Source organism: Charadrius vociferus, unplaced genomic scaffold (genome assembly GCF_000708025.1).
Source record: "Charadrius vociferus isolate BGI_N301 unplaced genomic scaffold, ASM70802v2 scaffold1608, whole genome shotgun sequence".
NCBI classification, from domain to species: Eukaryota; Metazoa; Chordata; class Aves; order Charadriiformes; family Charadriidae; genus Charadrius; species Charadrius vociferus.
In genome coordinates, this window is record NW_009649572.1 from 225,078 (window position 1) to 250,659 (window position 25,582).

The following is a 25,582-nucleotide window of genomic DNA, read 5'->3' on the forward strand; positions in this document are numbered from 1 at the left end:
AGAGCTCTCAAGCACCCAGAAGTTAAAGCTTTAGGGACCGGCGACTACTGCCAAACATATTACAACAAAGTGAATAAAATTTTGTTATCTGTCTCTTCCAAAAAAGGTTGGTGGCATTTAGACATTTGAGAAGCTTTCCATGTGGCATTACTGCTTGTTTTTTCAACTCTCCAACTATTTTCAGAAATTTCAGATGTCAGAACAGTAATTCCCTTAGTTAATATATTGACCATAATTAAGTAAAACAAAGGGCGAGCAATTAGACTAATAGTCCTCAACCCGGAGCGAATCTGGAAAACAAGGAAAACACACACCCCCTTGTGTTATGTCTGTACCAAATCTCACTCTATAGACTCAATAACTAGCTTAGCTTCAATGTGTAAACATATTTTGATTTTCCCTTCTCCTCAAAATTTAGTTCCATTTTTGTTTGCTCCAATTACACAGATCTGTTTTAATCTTAACACAGGCCAGTTAAGTTTTTTCTCTATTGGTTTCTTATTACCCTTGCACCCAAACTGATCAGCCGCCTGCTCCTCCACAAAACCACCCAGATGACAAATTCTGAAGAAGAGAGGAAGGGAGAAGAAGAGCAATGAGAGGGCTCTCATTTTCTTTGTGAAAAATATTTCCCATGTTATAATTTTAAAGCAGGGTCTTTAAAAGGGGTCTTTACATCGAGCTTGGAATGGAAATTTAAACATGTGAAGAGATGTGCTGTAGGGGTAAAGCAGGAAGGGGTCACTGCTGTCTGTTCCGCAAAACACAATCAACACGCAACACAGTTTTGCTAAAATATGACTAGTCCAGCCCTTCTTTGGGATCTGTTTTTTTAAACAATATGTAGCAGAACTGATCTGCGCTTCCCAAGGGCACCTGATACCACAACAGATAGGAAATACGATTGCGCAGGGAAGGGTGGGGATTACCCCATGAGTTACAGAGATACGGGAGTCAGAGATGGAAGGTGATCTGCTGAAGAGGGAAGAGCTCCCAGTAGGTTTTTCAAGCATTGGTCTGGCACTGCTCTTGTTAAATATCTTTATTTGTGGCCTGGACAAAAATCGTAGAAGGTGTTACAGAAATTTGCTGATAGCACTAAGTTGGAGATGAATGAAGAGGGAGGAACTGAGAACATGTGCAGTGGAAAGAACATGGATATCCACAGCACAAAGTGCGAGGGATGGTAGTTCTGCCAGAAAGAGGACAAAGAGTGTCACTATTGCATGAAGTCCATACAGGGACTTACAAGAATAGGGACCATCTGATCAGCTGCTTTCAAAGGAAGATGAACCCAGATGAGCCAGGAGAGTCCTTGACGCCAGGATGATGAAACGGAGAGCCAAGAGCTCGGCTAATTCAGTCTCAGAAAACATGTTGGTTAGTTATGGTTACTCATGTACTTGGACCCATGGTGGTGCCACGGAGAGAGAAGACGTAAGCTTAGTGGTAACACCAAGAGCACATTCACGTACAATGAACATAAATTAAGTTTAGCCTCTAAAAGAGGTTCTATCCAAGGGCATCAAGTTAGGACAGCCTCCTAGGTGCAGCATACCAGCTGATTTCAAGACTGACTGGCACGCGTGACTGCATACCACCCGGCTGCTGGCAAGGGGAGTAGTCTGAAGGCGGGGAAGCAAGACAAACGCTCTGGCCCTGCGTTCCCCTCTGTGGAGGCTTCCATAAGCTTGGCACACAACCCATGCTCCTTGTTACCCACACAGCTCCTTTCTTTGTTAACCCTTGGTTTTGCCTCCCTCTGGGTTCCACCTGAGATCAGCCGAAATAGACTTCCAGCAACCTCAGTAAAAAGAATTACTGATAGTGTAGCAACAGTTTGGTTTCAAAAAAAGCACAAACGAATCTTCCTTCTTGCCCGTTCTCTGATTCCTATCACCAGATGCCATTCATTCACAGCAAGGAGCATTAGCAAAAAAAGTCAGGATGGTAGCCTGTGAAGAGGAACCTTATTTCACACATCAGAGCTTGTAAGACAACTTGAATCAATTATCTCCCAGTTGTTTTTAGCTTAAAAAGGAGGAAGGAACAAGACATCTTAATTACTGTTTGTCCTTTCATAACATCAGTCTTGTCACCACCGCAAGGAGACAGTTACTCACACAGAATGTGCTTCTGAACAGTGGCAGTTCGGGTATTTCAGGATACTTCTGTAGTCATTCCTGAAATTAAAACTCAAAGAATGCAAAAGCTAGCGAACGTTTTGATTCCTCAGCCCTTGGGCTTTTCCGCTGTGATTGGTGATGTAAAACACACATCATGGTACTCATTAGCTAGACTGTTATCAATACGCCTCGTTCAATCAGCCCTTCCATCTTCTACCTTTATTTCAGTGCAGATCAAGCTCCAGGAAGAAGCCAAATTCTTGGGGAAAAGTTTGTATTTGAACAAGAAAGGGAGCAAAAAAAAAAAAAAAAAAAAAAAAAAAAAACAAAAACAAACAACCCCAGAGCTCGCACAATCCTGCAGCACTCCAGATAGACATCAGGTACAGCCCTCGGCTGTGCTGCTAGCAGTTTTAGCTGATTTCCAACTGATATTTAGCAGACTCAAATTTCAACATGCAAAAAGCAAAAAGCACTCTAATATTGCAGCTAGAAAAGTCAGGTACAGAAAGTATTCAAGTACAGATATGAAGCTTTAAGCACTAATTTGTTGGAACAATAGGTTAGGTATGCTGCTATCAACACAAACCCTTAATTCATGTGCCCATCACACACGTTTTTCAGATCTGCTGCACTGTGTGCACATCCCCAATTACATTTCTACATTAGCAGCGAAGGGATGTCAGGAGTGGGGCTGCTTCCTCCAGCACACACACACTTGCACATGCCCCGAGCACCAGCACAGCCCCTCTCTCCCCCCGGCACTCCTGCCCGGACCACGATAACCTTTCCAAGACGAACACCACCACATTCCACCTATCCTTATCAATTAATGTGATCAGCCAGGTCTGGCTCTCATTAACTGCCTCTCTTACCACCTGCCAAACAGGTTTGTGTCATTGTATGTTCTTTTTCATGTTGTCCCTCTTTTCTTATTATCCTGTTCTGCATCTCAGAGGTTCTTGACCACAAATGCTTACAGGAGCAACAGCTCCCTCCTTCCACATAACCTTGCAAACATTTCTACCATTTCTTGAAACTCACTAAAAATTTCCCCATTCCTTTACCTGTCTTTAACAGCAAAGGGACAACTGGGCATCGGGAAAAAACGAAGGACACTTCTACCTTGGCACGTAGCTGCTTTTACAAAGAAATGCCTGGAGTTACCGCATTAAAGGCTGTGTACGGCAAGCAGTTTATTAGCAGCCATATCTCATGTCTGTCTCTGGAAGTTCCCAACAACACTCCACTATCCACCCACCCACCCCTTCGATGGGCGAGCCTTAAATAAGGTGGGGCTTACATACAGCGTGCGTCACAGTTGCCTTCATGTACCATAAGAAGAATCTGCAGCACATGATCAACTTGTCTCGGTGTTACTGGACATCTTTGTGCAGAGACAGGCTTCAACGGATCTGTCTTCCCACCACTGCCGCCTGCATTTATCCCAGCGTGGTTGCTGCTGAAACAAGGCTAAAGGCATAAATACTTTAGCCTGTACATGACAGACAACACGAGCGCTCGGGAGACACATACCCTAACACCCCAACCGACTCTTACGTGAACTTACTAGTTCTGCATATTTCAACTTTTGCTCCTCGCCCTGCGCCCAGTAGCGTTAAAGGTGTCAGCCCGGACTCCTCGCAGACAGCCAGGGTTACAGACGGCTGCTCCGCTCACAAGAGTTCAGAGGTGCTCTAGTTCTTAACACAAGGTTCTGATGATCACTTAACACAGGAGCATCAGGAAGTACGTACACTTGTTAAGCATCACTGGGGCTTAGTAATGAGATAGAGCACTGTTTTATATGGGATCACAGTTTAAATCCCAGCCCTCTTGACTTCACATTTATTGAAGGCAGTCCTATTTTGTACAACGCTGAGCATATAGTGTAACTCTGGGAACCACAGCTGTGACTTAGTTAATGATCTCAATAAATCCTACTTAAGCAGAGACAAGAAGAGAATTATGCAAATGACTATTTCTGTACCACATGTACTTGATAACTGAAGACATACCAAAATAGGCTTCATCATACAAACACCAATACTTTCTAAAAAATATTTTTGAAAAATACGCAAGAGGGGGAACAGCTTACAGAGTTTTATTTCAGAAGAGTTATAGTTGCAGAACATTTATTACAAAGTAATGTAAACATAGAGAAGGCAGACGTACGAAGAGTAATGGTAAAAAAAAAAAGAGAAAGATGACAGATTTTTCAAATACAGCTGTGAATGTGACAAAGACTTACTTTTCTTAACAGACTCTCCCGAAACATTGTGATTAAAGCCTCAGTACAAAACTGCTGCTTTCTCAGCACATGCATCAGCCAGTCACATTTCGCAGCTAGATAAGACGTCTTCCATCAGTCTCTTGTAGGCCCAGGCATCGCCTTTGAGCCTTTGTCGTCTGATACCCACCAGTTCAGTGTTACTGAGCTGACACACTTCTAACTCAAACTTCATAGCGACTTCCCCAAAATCTGACCGCGTTTGACATTTCAGGGTATACCTGTACGAAACAAAGGAAAAGCAGAATAATCATTGAACTGCTTAATGTTCATTTTGCAATGCAATTTTGAATTAACGAAAGCACTTTACAGAAGTTACCCCATTGCTATTCAGAACATAGGGAAACACCCCAGAATGTAGTGAACCGAGAGCTTTGAATACTTTAGTCCCAGAGCAGTATCGTTGTGCCCAAGCACTGACAGGTAGCCCCAACCTCCCACCCAGCCACAGGCACCACTGCTAGACACAGACCCTCACTCTCAGCGTGCAGAGCAGCAAGGGTGGAGATGCTCCTGCATTTTTGCTAGACAAGACCGCTCTCCTCTCTGCGGAGGCACGGCTGCTGAGAGGCCAGTTACAGCTCAGCTGGTGTGAAGAGTGGAAAAACTGAATCTGAAGTTTAAAGTCATTACGACGGGAGAAGGCGCCCCTGTGCAGTTCAGAATCTTCCCAGAGTTTGAGCTTGGAAATGCATCAGAGGTTGAAGTATACTCTGAAATTCTATATTTAAATATTCAAGAAGTTTAGAAAATGCATATTGATAAGTGAGCACAACATTTCTTTCATGCATTGGGAAATGAGGAAACAGACATTAAGTATGATCAGAACTAGGAACCAATCCTACTACTACTTACTCTAGTTCGCAAATCCTACAAGTTAAAATATGCTTATACAGCAGTGGGGATTCTGTGCAGCTTTTAAAATATACTGATCTCTTGGCTAAATGCTCGTGTGTTTTAACTGCCAAGAATGAGGGTTAAAGGTATCCACATTATATCCCAAAGCGGTCCGATTTGGTCATGTGACTGTACCCTAACAGACCTTTTGTATGTACAATTTCACGAGACACACACAAAATTCACATGAGGCTTTAAGAGCTGTCTCACTGTTCCTATCTGCCAGAGCGCTCTGTTAGAGCCGATTTAACATTGTTGTGCATTGGGTGGAGAAGTTTTATTGCACACATACATTTTGTGTTCTGTACACTTTCTATAAAATTACTGTATTTTACAGGGTGAGGCTGAGAAAGTTTAAATTAAAGTTTAAGTTTAAATCGCTTTATCAAGGATCGACTATTTAGACAAATACAAGTTGAAGTCACCATATTTTACACTTACCCCTTCTGAACATATTCCACATGCTTCTCTGAAAGCACAGCGATTATTTCATTCAACAGTTGGTCCGGATTCAGCAGCTGAGTGGTGGTAACATTACAGTGTGCCTAAAAGTAGTCAGCTCATTAAAATAAGAGTCAAGATTACAAAAAAAAAGTCTTTCTCCTAAAACTGAACTCATTGTGAAAAGTCTCCACAAAGAAAGCTCCGGAACATCTAGCTACAGTGAAAAAAGCTCCAATTTCCCGATATTATCATAATTAAGCCATTGCAGTAGCAAGAGGAACACTACACAACAACTGCTGGACAATTAACATCAAAGCACGTCCAAACTATAATCCATCATAAAATCCAAAGCCGCAGGGATGGGCCGGGGCAGCACTGAGGCTCTTTGTGTATGTCTATATATTACAAGTCTTGTAGTACCAGAGGCGACTGCTGGGGAGGACCACAGACGACAGCCACACGACTGTGCCTCGAGCCCCTGCTGCACACCCCACAGCTGGGAGATTGCCGAGAGCGTGTTTCCGACGTACAAGGAACACGCGTGGCGCCACGTGGCTTTCTAGGATTAAACCATCGCCATGTTTAAACAGAAAAGGTAATTTACTACTCATAAGTTCACTGTTGTAGTGTTGCTTCCTTTCATGTAAATTTTTTTCCAGCAACCGTACCTTAAGTTTCCTTGGACAATCCCTAGTGGATCGTTTCTTTTTGCTTGGCGTAAGCATTGTGATCACTTTATCTAGGCCTCTTTCAAGACTTCCAAATAATTTGGCTTTTCTCTTCTTTTGGCTGCTATTCATGTGAGCTACGTTGAGATCTAATTCCACTGCGGCACACCTGTTACATGAACAAAGCAATCTGTTATTTTTCCTCAGTGTTTAGAAACGATTTACTTAAAGTACGTCATGCTAAAATATTACCGGACCAGTCAGAACGAAGAAAACACCAGCAAGTGCAGTGCGTTATGAGAGTTTCTGTTTGAAGGTCAGTTCAGATTTAAACCCAGAGATGTATACAGAAACTGTAGCTCTCTGGGGAACTGGAATAAGAAGGAACTTACATTATGGAAAATAAGAATATATTCTGAAGATAATTGAGTAATGTAGTTTTAAAACTTTTCTCTGCCTTCAGTGTTTTTCAGTGAATGTAGGAAGAGGTTTTAGGAAGGTTCTTGCCAAGAGAATGGAAATAACAGCTTGCTGTTGTAACAAGGCTCCCTAGGCAGCACATGGATTAAGGTAGTCCTGCTTTAAATCAGAAGTGTACACAAATAACTGGACATTTACCTTGTTTTGGGAAGAACCTCAGCTGCTGTCAATTCATCTGTGTTTGCTGGGTTTGCGGGTTTCTTAATTGGGGTGACTGCAGTGAACTGGCTCTCTGAAAGAAAGCATCCAAGCCAAAGCAGGTATGTTTTTGCATAAAGGATTTTCCTTTCTTCAGCAAGGATTTCTCATGATTAATAATTTATTTCTAAAATCACCCCCCCGTTTCTATCTCAGCTCTGTATCTTCAGAGTGATAAAATACGTTTTTAATACAACAATAGGACCCCTACTCTACGAAGAAAAACAGTGACTGATTTCCCCAGGGCTCTACAAGACAAGCCTTAGAGCGACCAATGCAGTTCGATGTCAGAAATTTGGAAAGGAAGAGGATTAGAATTGCTTTCTTGCTCTGCCACTGGTCCCAGAATAAATACTGAGCGATTCACTGTGTTGAGTAGTTGCGTTCTTCACCAAGTCATTTCCCTTATACGAAGGGTGTGAGTTTATATAGCCATGTTTAATAATACACACTACACAACAGCCGAACAAGTTCCACTAACCACACATTGGCAGAGTTACACAGATTATGTTTTTGAATGTGCAGAAGCAAACACAAAGTGAAGCAGTCAGTGAGTTGTCGCAGTTAAACTCAACTTTGCTGTCCAAAATTTCAGCTCTCTAGAGAACGGCACCTGGCCCCAGACAGTGATGATCTCAAAATTTCCAATGGACGCTTCCACTTCTCCATCTCTAAGTATTAATACTACCCTTCCTGAATCAAAAATCTTTCCACGAAAGAAAGAATTAGCTTTCAATTGCTTAATCCTCAGAAATACCTCATTAAAATGAGCTGAAACAGTGTTTCTGCATTTTCCACTTCAGAAAGAGGACCTACTTTTGCTTTTTCAACTGACTGTGAAGTCAAACTTCACAAGTGACTGCATACAATCTTACGACAAAAGTCTTTGCAGTGCACTTCCTTAAATCCCTTACAAGATTGTCATTGAACAGCAGTATGTCCAAGATCCCTTACAACTTGAACCAACCTGCAAAGGCTTATTGTTTCTGACCAATGTTCCTTAGCATCTGGAACAGAAGAGTCTCCTATTGTAAGGAGTCCTTGGCATTTGAAGGACTGAGTTCACATTACAGTGCAAGACCAGAACTTCTATGTTAATGGTTGAAAGGAATGTTACTGTACATTCAGGATCCATCGATTTTCGTAAGACTGGACTAGACAGGCTGAGGACAGAAATTTTTGGTAACTCAGAAAAGCTGACACAATTTAGACAGATTTCTCTGGTCTATCACGTAGCTAAGATCTACACATTGTTAACAGAAGTATTTTCACTGCCACACTGGACTGTCACTATGAAAACACTGATAATGCTACCATAAAAAAAAAAATCCAAGAGTTAGATTTCTCTTAGAAGCAGCAGTAAAAGCAGACTTGACTAAAAGCATACCTTTCTTTTCACTCAAGGTAATAACAAAGAAAAAAACAGAGTGTTGAGGAAATTGTGTTCTCAGCCTTCATGGATGCAGATGCAAGTTTTAGGAACACATCACTGGCTCCGTGTCAGAGTGCACCAAAAGACACGCACATGCGATACCATAAGCAGAAATGACTTCTGCAATTAACATAGAAGTAACCCGCCCTCATGTACAGTTAAACCTCTTGCAGCACCTTACCAATGTACTACAAGAACCAGGTTGGTGAATATGGCAAAAAAAAGCTCAGTATTCCAGAAACAGATGTGTTGGACACACAAGTATCATGTTCACATTTCAATTTACAATAATTTCTAAGCAACATACACATTTTAAGTTTTCATTAGTTATATTCAACGTACCTTTGAAGGCAGGTGCCTGGAAGGGTATGGTTTGTACTTGCGTCTCAATCTGACTCTTTGCCAAAGAAGTCGTTGGAGCAGGAAACACAAAGGGCATTTCACTTCTTAAAGCTGACTCTGTATCAACATTCTCTTTGTTTTTATGCTTCTTTGATGCCACTTTTCTTGTCACTGTAGTTGACAGTGTGAATTCTGTATCATACAGTTGAGCATCATGCCTTGAATGCTATGAGAGATGTAACCAAAAAAAAAAAAAAAAAGACATCCTTTCCTGTATTCTGATCGCATTCAGCAATGTTACAGACAAGGAAATTATAAAATTGAAGCGGCTTAAAAATACCATACAATGCTTGCCTATAGAGCAAAACAGTTAAAAACTCTTCAATACTTCTGATTCCACTTATAACTTGCTAATCAACATCTCAAGTAATTTGCCATTTATCTGCTCTTCCGCATTCTTCAGCTTGCACATGTAAGACTACTCCTCACCAGCTCATCTAAACACAGCTAAGAATTTTCACGTGGTTTAATTATATAATTATAATTGTTTCCTTGGATTTTCTTGTCCAATACAGACAGGTTGAACTTCTTCAAACTTGTCCAGCTCTAGCCTACCTCCGAGATCTTGTTTGCTTTACCTTACTGTTTTCCCCATCAGTTTTAAGATCCTCACTGCCTCATTTACTCATAAGTTTTCAAACAAACCATGATCTACAGCTGTAGGAAGCCACAATTTATGTTCACCTATATATTTAAAATAGGTCTTTACTCAGTTTGTAACACCCCTTGGCTGGCATCCACCCAACATTTAAATATGTAGTAAGTTTTATGTACAATGAGAATAAGGTTTTTTGCATTAGAATAGTGTGGGGTTTTTTTGAAGGAACTGGTATTTGTTCTTTAGACACCTTCTTTGTTCTGCGAGTATTTAGAACAAGTTCTTCTAACGAAGACTGTCGAAACAGTGAAGCTTCATCAGGAAATTCCATGGATCCAAACGCATGTCGCACTCCGCCGCAGTCTGGCACATCTTCATGTGTCGTAACTTCTTCCGACTGAAAAGAAAGATTCAGTTGAGATTCCACTGCACTACTAAAAGGAAGATTTCACCAGAAAAGCGTCATTAAAATCTAAATCTTATTTCTTTGAGTTCCTAATTATGATTAACAGCTAATGGACGTTCCCATGCCAGTGACCTAAGTTTTATAATATGCCTTCAACATTGTCATTGTGAATTTACCATTTGTATCAAAAGCAGATGTGAAGTTATTCTCAAGCGTAACAACTCATCTTTCATGATATCTGTCAAGAAGAGAATCGACTTACAAAAAATACCTTCCTTTGATTTCAAGACTTGGACCACATACTCTTTATAACAAAAACCAAGTAACAAGCTGGAGAGAACCCAAGAATGCAGTGAAGTCTGAAAGGGGGTCGGATAAAGGTAAACACATTACATCCAAAACATGATTACGGAATCCGCAACAGTACTTGAACTGGCATTCAGAAGCCTTAATTTAATTGATAGCTCCAGAGAAAAGTTGTCATCTATTAAATCACAGGATTCATAATTTCAGTCAAGATTGCTAACCTTCATGGCTCACACCACATACAATCAGATGTATACCACGCTATCCTTGGCTTCTAACACCTTCTGTTATTTTCAGGAAACTCTTCACGAGGACCTGTTTCATACCACTTCAGTGAAAATGCAGTTATTCTAAATTATCAGCCCTCAGTTGGAATGGGTACCAGTTTAGGAAGCTACGTTCTGCTGTCAGGTAAGTTTCTCTTGGCCTATGATCCAGGATATGGCAATGATCAGATCACATTACTACTGGAAAAGAAACAAAGCTTCCTGGTATGCTACCAGACCTACTATGACAACTGACTGAAAAGCCCTTTGCTAGCTGCAGCCAACAAGCTAACAGCCTGATATTGCAGTTGAAATCCTGTTCCACTACAATATGAATGCCTGAGTAGGATTCCTTGGTTACCATGTTCTTGATGAAATCCAGAGCATGGAAAATTTTTTTTGAATATCCTACATCAAACTGCTGGAAATAAGGCAGTATTGCCTTTATTATTTATTGCCCTTCAAGTACAGGCTTGTGCCATCAGTTTCAGAAACTGGCTATGTTAAAGGTTCTGTTTGCTTGGTTGCCTCCACATTAGACCAGCTCTAGCTCGAGAACTTTGCTGGTTGGATTTTTCAGCAAATTCAGTTCGGTATTCACTCACGGTATTTACATGCAGGTACGCGAAATGTGTTGGGAGAGCTGTAGGAGGACTAATGCATTGTTCATTGTGTAGACGTTGTTTTCACAACCATCTGCGAAGGCATAATGCACATATTAAAAATAGTAGCATTAGCCAGATCGATTTACCTATGACACTGCTAGAGATGAAGTACCTTCACAGCATCAGTGCTACTGAACCTAGAGAACGTCCACCTTAACATCACCTGAGTGTAGATGACTAGCCCACCATGATCTTGGAAAGCACATTACGCATATTCAGCAACACTTATGATCTGTTATGCAGCACTGGTAGTCTTAGAATTCTCATCTGCCTTTCCAAGCAGTTGTATGAGTGACCTGGAACAATTTACATGCAATTGAATCAGATGCGTAAGAAAGTATTTATTCTGAGCGCTTGCAGAGAAGAGCACGTTCAGACAGCCAGTTAATTTTAAACTGACGCCTACAGTTCAAGGGGGAAGGGTTAATAGGAAGTCTGCAATTTTACCAAATGTTTTTGAGTTTGTCAAACACAGATGAGCGTCACCAACATCACATATAGCTGCACTTTATACATGAAATCGCAAGCAATTCAGGAATTTTAGACAAGCTCTGAACTGCCCCATTTGGACTTTGCTACCAAAGCACAGGAACAGAAATTACTGTAAGATACACAAAATCACCTGAGAATCCAATGATCAGAAAAACCATCAGCAACCTGTTTCCTTTATTCAAAATAAACAGAACGCTCCCTGGGATTGTGTTCTGAGAGGAAACAGATGAGGAAGGAATGGGTCTCTCCCCTTTGACCATCAGCTCATGTAGTGTTCATGTCATCTCAAAGTAGGCTGCCCAGATGACACACCAGGATGTTTCAGAAGACTTTCCTTAGTAAGCCATGCTAAACACAACCAGCAAGGTGCAAAAACATTTAAAGACAAATGTGAAAAAGTGCAGTAATAAGTTAGGCACCACAGAGGAAAATCTGGAATGATCACCAAGGCCAGACGCTTGGCAATTTCAGTCCATTTCTGAGTAGCCGAGGGGACATTCTGTGTGGTACTCATAATGCATCATGTCCTCCCAGAGAGTCATTCCAGTAATATCAACTCACAAAGCAGCCCTGCTCACTAAAACCCGCTAATGAGGAGACTGAACTGTTTAATGACCAAGACTGTACACATGCTCTCTTACTGACTTCGTTGTGCCAGTTTAGTTTAACCCGAACTGGCAACTAGGACCATGCAGCTGCTCACTCACCACCCCTATTCCCCCTTAAGAATGGCAGGGACAAGCAGGGGAAAGGGAAAAGGAAGAAAAACCTAAACCACTTGTGGGTTGAGATAAAGACAGTTAATAGAACAATAACGGAAAACAGCAATAACGGTAATAACAACAGTAACACAGAAGTCACTCTCAGGGAACCGTCACCATCTTCAGCAGTGATCACACACGCCCCCTCGGCCCTCCCCCAGTTACATACGGAGCGTGCTGGCTACAGTACGGAATATGCCATTGGCCATTCCCTTGTTCGGCCTATATTCCCTTCTCAGCTTCCATGGGAAGCTGAAGGGAGTCCTTGAAAAGCATAACCATCGCCTAGCAACAACTAAAACAATATGTATTGTTGACATTCCTTTCAGGCAATCACTAGAAAGAAAATTAACTCTTTCCTGGCTGAAACCAGAACAGGGAACATAAACATAACATGGAGGTCAGGGATTCATTGTTAACGCAGAGCGGCACTTTAATCCCTATGTTGTCCTGTTGAATTCAAGAACTTACGTCAAGGCCTGCTGCTTGTGACGTACTGGCATGTTCTGTTAGACATGGAACACTTAAGCGAATACACTTGCCATGAGCCTTTTTGGACCGAAGCAAGAGATACGTTGCTGACATCTGGTCATATTTCCACTAGGGGAAAAAAAAAAAAAAGTATTTTAATCTTATCTTTGGAAACACCGTAAGCACAAAGCAAGCTCAGCCTTCTGAAAATTTCTGTGTTTCTGCAAGTTCTTCTACCTGATGTGCACCCCTAACGTTTGATCATCTAAGTGTAATTTCAGACATCAGTTGATTCACATTATGTGTTTGAGATCAAGAAACAGACTATGGTTGGGATTCTTGGCATGTTAGTTTGTAGTATGCTCACTAGTGCCAAAACTAATGCTGCTGCAAGAATCTGCCTACTGAAACAAAAGGCAAAGCTATTAACTGAGTTTAGCACATATTTCAACCCGAGTTTCAACTTCTTCGAACTCCCTCCCTATTCTTCCCCCATGAGCAGGGCCAAACTTCTGCATGATTTTTCAGCACCTCTGCTTGTGTGAGAAACATGGGTACAGTGCTCGACAGGTTTGCAGCTTAGTGCAACTAGTTATAATTAGTTATAAGGGATTAGAAGTCCTCCAGTAAAGGACTACGCAAATATCACAAACCTATTTAGAAGGACTTTTCCCCTTGTCTTCAGATTATTTCCTATAATTGAAGAACAAGTAGCATTAACTCCACAAATCCATCTTGAGCATCACACATATTTTAAGTCTGTTTCTACTACAGCTACGTGCAAACCCTAACAGTTTTTCCCAACGCAAAGAACTATGTCACTGCTACCATGTATAAAAAAGCAAAAAATTCAATTTCAACGGAGAATTTTCAGATTCAGGTTAAAGCTGCAGTACACATCATGTTTTAAGTCTCTTCTACAGCTTGCAGCGTCATTGCTTCTTACATTTGTACAAGACTTCTAGGATAAGTCAGTTCAACTTTTGTCATTTGTATTCAAGAGTGACTAAACGTATTCAATTATTTTAAAAACTGTCAACAGTAACACTCAAACTTGTATTTTACAGTCTGTGTGGGTGATGCTTCGATTTTTCTCACTCTTTTTTTCTTCTCCTCTTAGTTATTGAACCATTCCAAGCAAAAGTTAACCCAGCACGCGGTTTCTGTTGTTCAACTATGGATTTCTTTAAGTCTGTTTTGTCTTTAAGAGATTCAGAAGGATTTTACCACAGTGGGAAATGACAATAAAATTTAGGAAATATCACAAGTATAATTAAAGGAGGAAAAGGGGAAAAAACAAACCCAAGTTTGAACTTCAGAACTGTAATTATAAGCTACAGCTAGAGTCTGAAGTTCTGCAGAGGCTCCGTAATTCTGAAAAGTATTAAGGATTTCACAACTGAGAATAAGTGAGCTTTAGTCTGTTTATTTACTGTACTACGGTAAATTACTGATATATACTTCTTACCTCTGATATTAATTTTGATACACTCTCCCTGCTCTGCTTATGGAACGCAGAAAGCTCTGTTACGCAGTCCTCATCAAGATGTCTCAGCTGCAAGAACATGACAGATACTGAAGCATGAGCCTTTCAAGTTGTCTTATAATCCACCTCTGACTGCGACACTGTCGTGAAACTCAGTGCGCTGAGTCAATAATCAACCATGATTTTAGACCTTGCATTTTAAATAGCTTCATAGCTAAATATTGTAGGGAACAGACTGAAAGAGTCATACAAGTTCAACAGCTTCACAGCCTGGCCCCTCCTTGGTGAGAGGTTGTGAATTCGAGTAAGAAAGCCTGACAGCAGATGAGATTTTTACTAGAATGGAAGCTACACTTCCACCTCTCCTTAAATATTCAAAGCTACCAAACACACATTTTTCGGGAGCCAGCTAGGACTGATTCTGCAAGCACAGTAAAGCTGTTCTTTATCTGGAGAAAGAGTGGCCTCCAGTGGCCAAAGGGCAGCGTTGGCCACAAACACACAGGAACTTCTTGGTACGTGCTGCTGACAGCTAGATTTTAATTTTTTCCCCTCTCCATACTACCTTAGTCTCTCACTCTTGTAAAATAAGTGATAGACAGGATGAATATACTTTCAATGAGGTCAAATTTTCATTTAATCTATCAATTTTCACTGCGGACTAGGTACAATATAAACCATAATCATAACTAATATTCTCTCCAGAACATTTGCGTTCTGCCCCTTAAAGTATTGGCCAAGCAACCTGGAGAATCATCTGGTCACTCATATGCAGAAATACTTCACGTTTTGATGAGAAGTCTGTTATTTTGCAAATTAAGCATCAGCTGTAGAATAGAATGAAAACATTTGGAATTTCTGCCCAAGAGAAATCGAGAGAAAGTAACATTTTTACAGCAAAAGGAACCAGAGAGGAACTACGGCCACCCCAAAGTTCATCTGTGGAGAAACGTCTTCACTCTCCCATACTGCAAGGATAGCAGTAAATCAGTAAAGATTACATTAAATACTTCAGTATTCAGCTGACAAGTGTACTTACTGGGTATTTACTTTGCCACTGAACAGCATCAGAATAACCTTGTGTGAGCCAAGGGTGATTTAAGAGATGTTTAACTGTAATCCGCTTCTTTGGGTCCACCTAGTGGGCAACAGAAATCAAGCTAATGCTTAAATCATTGAGGAGAACAGAAGAGACAGTCGGCCTTGTACTCGGAATTCTAGGGTGGTTAGAAGTTCAAGTGGAAGCCAATACTGTTTCATAGCTTCACCAAACGGAAGGTCAAACATGTGAGCTGTGAAGAGCAGTCATAGAACCTACAGTTACAATAGATGATCCAGGAATATTTAGCATTAGCTGGATCGCTTATGTAGCTCAAATGCACATTCAGTATGTTTAACTTCATTAATAAAACAGCTCTTATTTATACAGCACAATTAAGAACAACCAAATGCAGACTGCTCCAAGACTTTGTTTAATCATTTAAATTTTGCTTAATTATTTCTATACCAAATCATTCTTCTCCCAGAATTTACTGAAGGCGGCAATATTCATCTTTTCTTAAAAAAACTGTAAGACTTGAGCTTCATGTTTAAACACTGAATGTTTTTAAAGTATTTCATGGATGTAATGTTTTGACCTACGCAATAGGACTTTATAGACCCGTTGAACAAAAGCAATACTTTTACCTGCAGCATTTGGTTAATTAGTAGTGTACTGCCAGGAGAGAGCCACTTTGGGATACTGTATTTTCCTCTCTGCAGAAAAGAAGAGGATTTAGAATGAACCTCCAACAGATAGCTCAAAAGGAACTGCTAAATTACTTGGATGGCAGCAACATCTGTATTTCATCAAAAGGGAAGAGCAGCAGGCACATGCAAACTTCACTTCAAGACTGACTGGAGTAAATTTAACAGTAGTACTAAAACACAGCATTTTCCTTACCACTACAGCTGTGTTTGAATTATCAGCTGCAGTTTTCACCCACTCAGCTTGTGTGGCATTTCCATCTCAGTCCACTTCTGCAGCTAACCTGCTCCTTATCTCCTGCATTGTTTCCTCAGACACTGAAGTGTTACAAGGGCAAACATGTTGGAGCATGAATGACCGACACTAGCACTTTGGAAGGCGAGTATTCGTGGAAATCACGACTTTTCAGACACTAAAAATAATCCATCCTCAACATTTAGCTATTCTTCTCTTGAATAGGTTACATCTCGTGCTACAGTTTTGATCTCTACTCATGCTGCAGACAGGAAAATGGTTACAGATCTAACAATTAAGTTTCTTTCAATCCAATAATTTACTTTTTTTTTTTAATTCTTGGCCAGAAATAAAGTGAAAAAGGCTTTCAGATTTGAGGCGCAACAACAGTACCTAAAAAACAGATGAAATTCACCAACAAGGATCATTAACTTGTCAAGGAAAATGGAGAAAAATAAATTAAAATCATTAAACAGCCATTGTGAATAACATAACTATCAATTTTTGCGTGGCAGTTTTCTTTCTACAAATAAATGTCTCAATAACAAAACAGTTGGTATTATATGCAACGTACATTTTTAAGCAGAGTATGTATTGCTTTGACACCACAGGTTAAAGAATTTAAGTTATATCTTTACAGACACTACTAATATGCCTTTTATAAATAGTTTGTAGGCTGTTTCACAACACAGCTTTACTCTGAAACTAAGACAAGTCAAGTAAAACATGTAATCTGCATTTTGTTTTTAATATATTGCTACAGAACATGAGACAAGGCAAAAAAAAAAATGCATCTACTTGACTGATGGCAATGCTGGAAGGTAAACAGCTTGCAGCAGCTACCAGGTGCATAACATCACACCACAATTAAGTTTTGGTTTCTTGTGCAGATTAAGGCACAGACTCTGACACACAGGATAGGAATCAGCTTTATTAAGCAAGCGTGCTCTTTATATACTTTTCTACCAAGGGCAGTAATTTTCTACTTTACTTGTTCACACCATCACCTGCTCTAAAAGATCACGTTCCCTCCGAGAAGGGAACATCTCTTCCCTGTGAGCAGCACCTCCTTATCTGGGGAGCAGCTTCACACAACTTCATCCTCTGCCAGAACACTGCTGCAGCTGCTTATTAGAACTAACTCCCTGTTAGTTCTACCACACTTAACCTTTCTTTTGCCTCAGTCCCCGACAGTTTCTCTTTTTAAAAAAAAAAAAACCCCAAACAATTTACATCACATGTTTGATTGTCCATTCAAAAAACTAGAGGTATTTATTCAGGTATTCCCAAATGAAGAGATGTGGAGCATTCCAGGTAGAGAAACATCGCGTGTAAGTTAATCAGATTCAAGCAGCAGATTACATTGACTTGGAACAATACTTCTGAGTTGAGATGGCAATAAATTTCAGGTTCTATAACGTGTGAAATTAAATTCCACAACAGTGCATAGGTGCACGCATTTCAAGCGATTTTCAGTTCACAACCATGCAAAACTAGGACAAATTTGGAGCGGAAATGGCAAGCCTGCATCCTAACACCTGCGACATTATCGGTTTCAAACTGCATGCAGCCTAAGTTTTAAAACTTGGTTGTCTCAGTTGACTTACACGGGTTTCATTGGCCAACATTCTGTCAGTCCAAACAACTCAGGTCCTAGTTCCTGTGCGTGTTAGACAACTATAACTACACAGAAATCATCTTTGATGATCTTAAGATCTCCATTACACACCTAAGCCTTCTGTTCACGTTTCAACTGTGAAAAGTCTAGGAGAATGAATACTTTAAGCAGCTAGATCATTTACCATGTTCTGCATCTTGGCATAATGACCAGCATAAAGCTTTTTGTGACATCCTACAAAAGTATGCTTGGAACTGGACAAGTTCTCAATGTATATGAACCTCACAGGTCAACAGCACAGTTCATACCACTAGCAGAGAGGGAAAGATAGCTCAAGTCTATTTGATGACCTAGTTGATTATCCTTTAAAGCTATTTTACTCAGAAGTTAAGAGTGCTCACTAACATGATCTGGACAACACTTAGTCATGTGGTTTAATTTTAGGTAGTCCTGCAAGGAGCAGGGAGTTGGACTCAATGATCCTTACGGATCCCTTCCAACTTGAGATACAATTATGCAAGTAGGACAGTCATATCATTTTAATGGTAACTGATGTGAATATCAGCACCTTTACACCATCTCTTTGGATCAGTTAGAAATAAAAAAAAAAGGGCATCTGCTGTAAGGTACTCAAGTCCACTTCAATTCCAGACTAAAAAGCCGTGCCGTTTGATAAACCAATCCTGCACTTTGCAGAGCTCCGATTGTTGTACAACCCGAAAACACAGCCTGCTTAGATCAGCTGTCAGTTGCCTCCTACCAGAGTAGCCCATGAATACTCTTGAAGAGTTTTGGGGGGTTTGGTTTGGGTTTTTTGTTTGTTTGTTTTTTCTGGGGGGGGGGGGGGGGTTTGACATATCAGACTCTGGGTGAGAGAAAGAGGTAGAGGAAGCCAAAGCCCTTACCCAACACAGCTGCTCCTCATCCCACTCACTTACTGGAAGCATTAACAACATACATGCTATGGCAGCTTAGAAGTAGTTGGTTGAAGGGGGTGTGTGTGATATGGAAGAGCAGCTGTTTAGCTGCATCAGGAGGAGTTTACAGGGAAATGGAACGAATTACTGAATTGTATTACTTGCTATTTATTCAACTTTCTGCTGATTATCATGTCTTATGCTTTCTTCCTCCAAAATGAGGAGGAAACGTAATAGCAGATGCAGAATCCTGCTTTTGCTAGACATGATAATAGCTGACATTTAAGAACGTTATTTTTGGTAAATCAAATGACATATTTGGAATTTATTCCATACAATACAGGGAGAAGCCAAATCAAGGCTCAGATACAAAAATCCAGGCCACCAGCAAGAAAACGCTTCTCCTGAAACTCATTTTCCTATCATATTATAGGACCAAGCTAGACTACTGCAAAGGCCAAACAAAGATGGAAACAAATCCCCAAAACATCAATGGGAAAAGTAGCAAAGTGCAACATCATTCAGCAGATATGCCTTTTCACACTACACAAGTAGCTCAACAGGTTCTGCCATCAGAAAAGCAAAGGCCTCCCATAACGTGTAGCAATGTCTGCTCCCAGCGTGTTCTGGCACCATCAATACCTACCGTTATCTTCCTGTAGATAGCCACAAGGCTGTTATCATCAAAGGGGAGAAAGCCACACAGTAGAGCGTACAGCAGTACTCCCATGCTCCAAATGTCTGCCTAGGAAATAAAAGTAAGTGGAAGTTCACAAACCTGATCTATCTAAAATGGTCTAGAGAGAAGTAATACTGTCCCCCTTTGGCAAAGCCCACGTACAACTCATGAAAAGTAGACTTATTAATTCTGGACAGAACTCTTACAGACCAAGTGAAAGCACACAACCCAAAATCAATTTTAAATTCACTCAAGCTACAGCACCAACAGCCTCCGCTTAGGTCACCAAATTGCTGCATTATCTTCAATCTACAAGGATTTCACTGGCAAAAATGAAATCAAACTACTCACAGGGGATTTCGTACGTTAACATATTACTGACTACAACACCTGTCAGCACAGTCACAATCAACTTTAAAGCCTGACTGCTGCTTCTTCTGTTTATATATGCAGGATGAGGTCCACATGCCTCACAGCGCCTCATCCTGTAATTCCCACTTAGACCATACAGGAAAAAGTAGACTTGAACAGCACTGGACTTCATGGAAAACAAAACAAAAAAAAGAAAGCAGGAGTTAGAGGCCAAGGACAGTGGTGCAAAGAGGAAGAGGAAGATGAAAAAAGACCAACTCCATCCAACGGCACAGCAATTTAGGAAGTTTGAGGGGATTGCAATTACAGCATTTTGGATGGACTGACAGAGGCAGGTAGCATGTTCTAGACAGGGAATCAAAGCTGGATAAACTCCACATTTTTTCTTCTCTCCAATTTTACTGCATTGCATGGTACAAAGAGAGCAAGTTTTCATACACAAATTTCAAGCTCAAGACCAGCCTGGTAAAGCATACAAGATACCGAGACTGCATAAAAATTTGCCACAGGAGCTGGTGTCCTGGTTCCGGCAGGGATGGGGTTAATCTCCCCCGGAGCCGGCAGGGGGCAGGTATTCCATCCCACCTAACCCATGCCCGGGCTATAAGAGGCGCTGCCGGGGCGAGGAGAGCAGTCGCCACTCGGGGGTGGGCTGCGGCGGTGCGGGTCCGGTCGGTGCGCTGAGCGGCGGTACTGTAATCGCGTTTTTGTCTTTTCCTTTTGCTGTTCTGTTAAATTGCACTCTTTTAACCCACGAGTTTGGCCCTGTCATTTTCTTTTTCCACGACTGTGGGAGTTGTGCGAGCGGCTGCGTGGTTCTTTGTTGCTGGCTGAGGCCAAACCACGACAGCTGGATAATTAACAGAACAAATCGCTGCTTGAAAGAATGTGCAGCAGAAGGAAGGCGTTTAAGTTACTCCTGCGTAGGGCACTAAAATATAGAGCAACAAATGGAGATAGCGAAGGATTAGTCAGAGACAAACTAGCCAGTGACACGACCTGTGGCCAAGAGCACCACGTGCTCCTGCAGGCTGTGGCCGTCGAGGCTGGTCACACAGCTTCTGAGAGCTACCTGGGCAATGTTACCCAGTAGCAGCTGAGAGAGAAACCGAGTGAGCATAACTGAACCGCACCACCTCTAAAGACACGGGTTGGGGAAAAAACAACCCTAAGCCAAAACTGTGCTACGTACCTCTGAGCCAATATATGCTTTGCCCTGAATCAGCTCTGGTGCTGCATAAGCTGGGCTCCCGCAGCATGTGTTCAGATGGTAATCGAGGCCACCCTAGAATAACACAGAAAAGCAATCACACAGAAGCTTTGGCTTCATCTCAGCTTAAGGCTTCGAGCAACGCCGTATTAGAGGCCTCAGAGGCTTCATTTTCCTCTGCTGTGCATCTACATTCACCTTACATCTTGCTTTGGTGTAATATATGGCTTCGATAGGCAAAATTGTCTAAGACCATGAGTATCCTATAAACGTTTAGACCCCAAGCTGCTCATTCACCTATTATCCTAGCAGTCTTTTCCGCAGCTCCTCCTCCGATAAGAATACTTCCCTTTGCACTGTGAAGAGAAGAGAGATGGAACCTGGGAAGAAGTGATCCAAGACCTACTAGGCACGAGGCTAGCTGTTTATTTGTACCAATATTTAATGCAATAACTTCATGAAGAACAACTTAAAATACTTCCTTATCAAAACCATGTTATTACTTCGCCTGGGCTTTGTTCTAAGTAAATCAGAATAAGATATTATACCACCAAGATGATGGTCTAGCAGAGCATCTTGCAGGCAGTTGAGACTAACTTGAGTAAAACTATTTGAGGACACATAACTGTCTTCGGATCAGTAAGAACTTCTTCCCAATAAATTGTTTTTTAACAGCACCCACCTCGCATGTGGAGCTGACAAATAGAAAGGGCACACAGAAACCAATTGTAAACTGGGGAAACAACTCAGTACAAGCATATGGAACCAGAAGATTTGTAAACGTAACAGGAATGAACTATTTGATTCAATCCACTATCTCCACATACATACAAATCTTTTGAAAAGGACACACACTATTGATACTTAGTAGGGAAAAATGCACACCGACATAAGCTTTGTATTACGGGCCTCTACAGGTGACAGCAGGCGCTATGCATACAAGATGACCTCTGCCTTAGACGGTGATAAAGTGTAAGGCGAGGAAATGATCTAACAGTGTGGTCATAACACACAGTTAACTGCTCTCTCACACAGTGAAGGCCCTACCAAGTAATTAGGGATGGGACAACAACTATGCAAACAGCTGGAATTCAGAGTCTCTGGGCAAGTCTCTGCGTTGCACTCCTAAGGCACACCTGCAGCTTTTATGTGCGTGCAGTGGCTGATTTAGCTCTACTCTGTGAAAGCAACTGATACTCTTACCTTTGGCTTTGCACAAAGTCCAAAGTCTATCAGCTTCAAATTATGGTCCTCATCAATCAGCAGATTTTCCTATTAAAAGAAAAAGTGGTAATGAATGCTTCTATAACCTAAGTATCTAAAGCACCACATTTTCTTTCACCTTCTTCCTTCTTGTCATTAGCAGCTATAATTTACCTAAAGCTCTCCTCTGGAGATTTTAAATTGGTTGTTACCGACCATATCCCATATTCCAGATGGGGAATGCTAGTTCCTGTCTACTGAGAAAGCCCTGGTGGGGAAGGAGTTGATGGACAGCAAGCCAAATGTGAGGCAGCAGTCTGCTCTGGCAGAAAAGGCAACCAGCAATACCACGGACTGTATTAAAAGGCGCACAGCTAGTACACAGTGGGAAGTTACTCCAGTCCTCCGCTCAGCACAGCGACAACAGTGCCTCTGCCCCCCCAGCACAGGAAAGACATCAAGCTGAAGTCAGCTCAGAGGATGGACACCAGTCTGCTCAGGGGACTGGAGCACTTGCTCAACGAGGAGAGGCTGAGGGAAAGATGTTCGTTCAGCCTGTAAATGCGAAAGTTTCAGCGGAGACCTCACAATAGCATTTTAATACCCAGAAGGTGGGCACAAAGACAGAGCGCGTCTCTTCACAGCAGTGCATGGTGGGATAATGACAGACAACAGGCATCAAGAGAGGTTCAGACTGGAAATAAGGAAACGCCTTTCTCCTCATAAGGACAGTGAAGAGCTGAACAGGTTGCCCGGAGAGATTGTGCTGCCTCATCCTTGGGAGAGGTTGAAGCTGTGAATGGATAAAGCCCCAAGAGGCTTGGTCTGGCACTGCTTTGAGCAGGAACTTCACGAAGAGGCCTCTAGCAGCCACTTCCCACCCAAGTTATCACGTGATCCTATGACTCTGTCAGCTCTGCAGCTACAAACCAACTCCTTCAAAAAGGTACATACAATGCTTCATTTGTGGAGAAGCTCTTTGGAGACAAAGATTTCGTGAGCCGTCTTGAAAATGCTTGTGTGCTAAGAATTTGTTTTTCTCAGAGATGTCAGCATCTCTAAAAATGAAAATTTCTAACTACTTCAAGGAGAAACAGACCCAAGTCTTCCATTCCCTAAACCTATGCTTAAACTCTGCAATGACAGCAAAGCCACAGGATGGGCCCAGGAGTATGCATCTCCCCCTCCACCTTCTGTCTCGCCTCCACTTGTCTAAGCCACCAGTGTCACTTTTTCCTTTGGCTGTGAAAACAAAATGGTTTACACAACAGAGCAGCACCTTAAAGACTCTCTCCAGGTACAAGCTGGAATAGAAGGGATATCAAAAATGCCTAAGCAACATTCAAAGTCAGATCCATGTCTCTACTCCACTCCCAGCTGTAGCGTGGTGTTCTGCTTCTCTTTCAGAGGAAGCTCTTTCCTCGGACACAGCCACATCCAGCTCAGCTGAGGAACATGGCAAGTAGAAATAATGCTCTTTCAGAAGACATTAGCTAAAGAGCTCTAAGCACAAGAGAACAGAGAAGGCATAACTTACTCCAGCTCCTAACAGAGAAATAAAAGTGAGCATTCATTATGATTTGTGCAAAGCTGACTACTGTTCAGGCTTACCGGTTTGAGATCCCTGTGGGCATATCCCTGACTGTGAACATAAGCAATCGCTGAAACAATCTGCCGAAAAAATACACGAGCTTCGTCTTCTGAAAGGCGGTCCTTAGAAATTATGTAATCAAAGAGCTCTCCTCCAGGACAGTACTGCATGAAGACAGAAGAAAAAGAATGCATTAAGAATACAGTAACAAAATCTAAACAGCAACAAGAGCACGGGACAGCAACTAGAGGACACTCTTCCATTCCCTCTGCTTTATCACAGTGGCACCCAAGTGCCCCCAGGTGTGCCCTGGGTCAGCACTGCGGCAGAGCAAAGAGGCGGAGAAGCCTGACTCTTGCCTGACATGTTGCAACGGATACCTCACAGGCGATACAAACTGCCCAGGAGGTGACAGCCACGCGGGAGTTCTGGGGCCCCACGTATCTTCCTGAGGCTATTGTAAAAGAACTGAAGCGCAAGGCAGAATTAAAGTTATTTCACCTATTGTAAACAGAGGAGAGTGGCTTTTACAAGAAGACAGAACATCTTACCAGCTTCATTTTTAAACTAAAGCATCTTGAACACACTCATCATTGAGATAACGTTTTAAAAATTGTTTCCTTTGAGTTTTGCTATCATCTACTGCCACAGCTAAACCCAGGAACCTTCGCCATGGCAAAAATCACCATTCCTTACCTCTAAGACCATGAACATTTTCTTGGATGTCTCTATCACATGATACAACTGGCAGATATGCTGGTGGCTCAAGTTCTTCATGGCATCAATTTCTATTTTAACACGAGGCAAGTCATCCTAAGAGACCACAACAGCAAGCTGTGAAATCACCAACTGCTTTGAAAGCTTGTACATCACCGTGAGCACCAGACTAAGGTGCAAGACAAAAGTTCACAGCACATATATGACAGCATACAATGCAACTGCTCAAACTCAACCCAGCGACACCTCTGACATTACTCCCCTACAGCTCTGGCACGTTGATCAGCACAACCCAGGGGGGCAGATGTAAAATAGCTAGTATTCCCATTAGCATTCTGTTCAAATTCCTGTGATGATCTCTAACTTCCTCAATATTACAGCCAGAGAATGTCACCCTCTTCACAAGAGGGTACAAGATTTGTGCTTTTCTGTGCAAATTCTTTCGGGTCTGCAGCATCTGTCAATACTCAACAGGACAAGCAGGCAGCGTTTTGACATGTCACACCCCCATGTTCTTGAGAACTCCACAAGAACAGCAGAAAACACTTCCAACTTTTAAGTATCATTTGGCTTACCCCGAGAGCAAGCTTGTCCATGATTTTTATTGCAACTTTCTCACCAGTGAGGAGATGTTGGGCAAGTTTCACCTTTGCAAACCCACCTAGAAGCCGAAAAAGAGATGTTTAAAGCTCAGTGTGATGGCATGCTTTCTCGCCTGCAGTCTCACAGTTACACTGGAGTACAACAGGCGCACAGTAGGCAGTGTCCTCAGTAGAGGAAGAAGCGGTCACTGACTGCTACCAACTTCCAGTTACACTTTCAGAGCTCTGCCCCCCCCCAACACACGCTCGAAAGGTGGCCTGTAGACTCTGCAGTAACAGTTAATTGACACTTAGATAAATACAA

General features: G+C 41.7%; 1 protein-coding gene across 1 annotated transcript in view; it reads right to left on the reverse strand.

Annotated features, from left to right (window-relative positions):
• Nucleotides 1-4,459: 4,459 nt before the first annotated feature.
• Nucleotides 4,460-25,582, reverse strand: part of MELK (maternal embryonic leucine zipper kinase) — a 21,238-nt gene continuing 115 nt past the window's right edge. The window contains exons 2-17 of the mRNA XM_009890327.1: nt 25,252-25,337; nt 24,656-24,772; nt 23,980-24,123; nt 22,369-22,437; nt 21,148-21,240; nt 19,551-19,649; nt 16,075-16,143; nt 15,428-15,526; nt 14,371-14,457; nt 12,903-13,031; nt 9,786-9,932; nt 8,878-9,103; nt 7,044-7,137; nt 6,426-6,594; nt 5,755-5,858; nt 4,460-4,637 (exon numbers count right to left, since the gene is read on the reverse strand). Of these exons, the coding sequence (XP_009888629.1) occupies nt 4,460-4,637; nt 5,755-5,858; nt 6,426-6,594; nt 7,044-7,137; nt 8,878-9,103; nt 9,786-9,932; nt 12,903-13,031; nt 14,371-14,457; nt 15,428-15,526; nt 16,075-16,143; nt 19,551-19,649; nt 21,148-21,240; nt 22,369-22,437; nt 23,980-24,123; nt 24,656-24,772; nt 25,252-25,337 (1,910 nt within the window). The remainder of the gene's footprint in view (nt 4,638-5,754; nt 5,859-6,425; nt 6,595-7,043; nt 7,138-8,877; nt 9,104-9,785; nt 9,933-12,902; nt 13,032-14,370; nt 14,458-15,427; nt 15,527-16,074; nt 16,144-19,550; nt 19,650-21,147; nt 21,241-22,368; nt 22,438-23,979; nt 24,124-24,655; nt 24,773-25,251; nt 25,338-25,582) is intronic.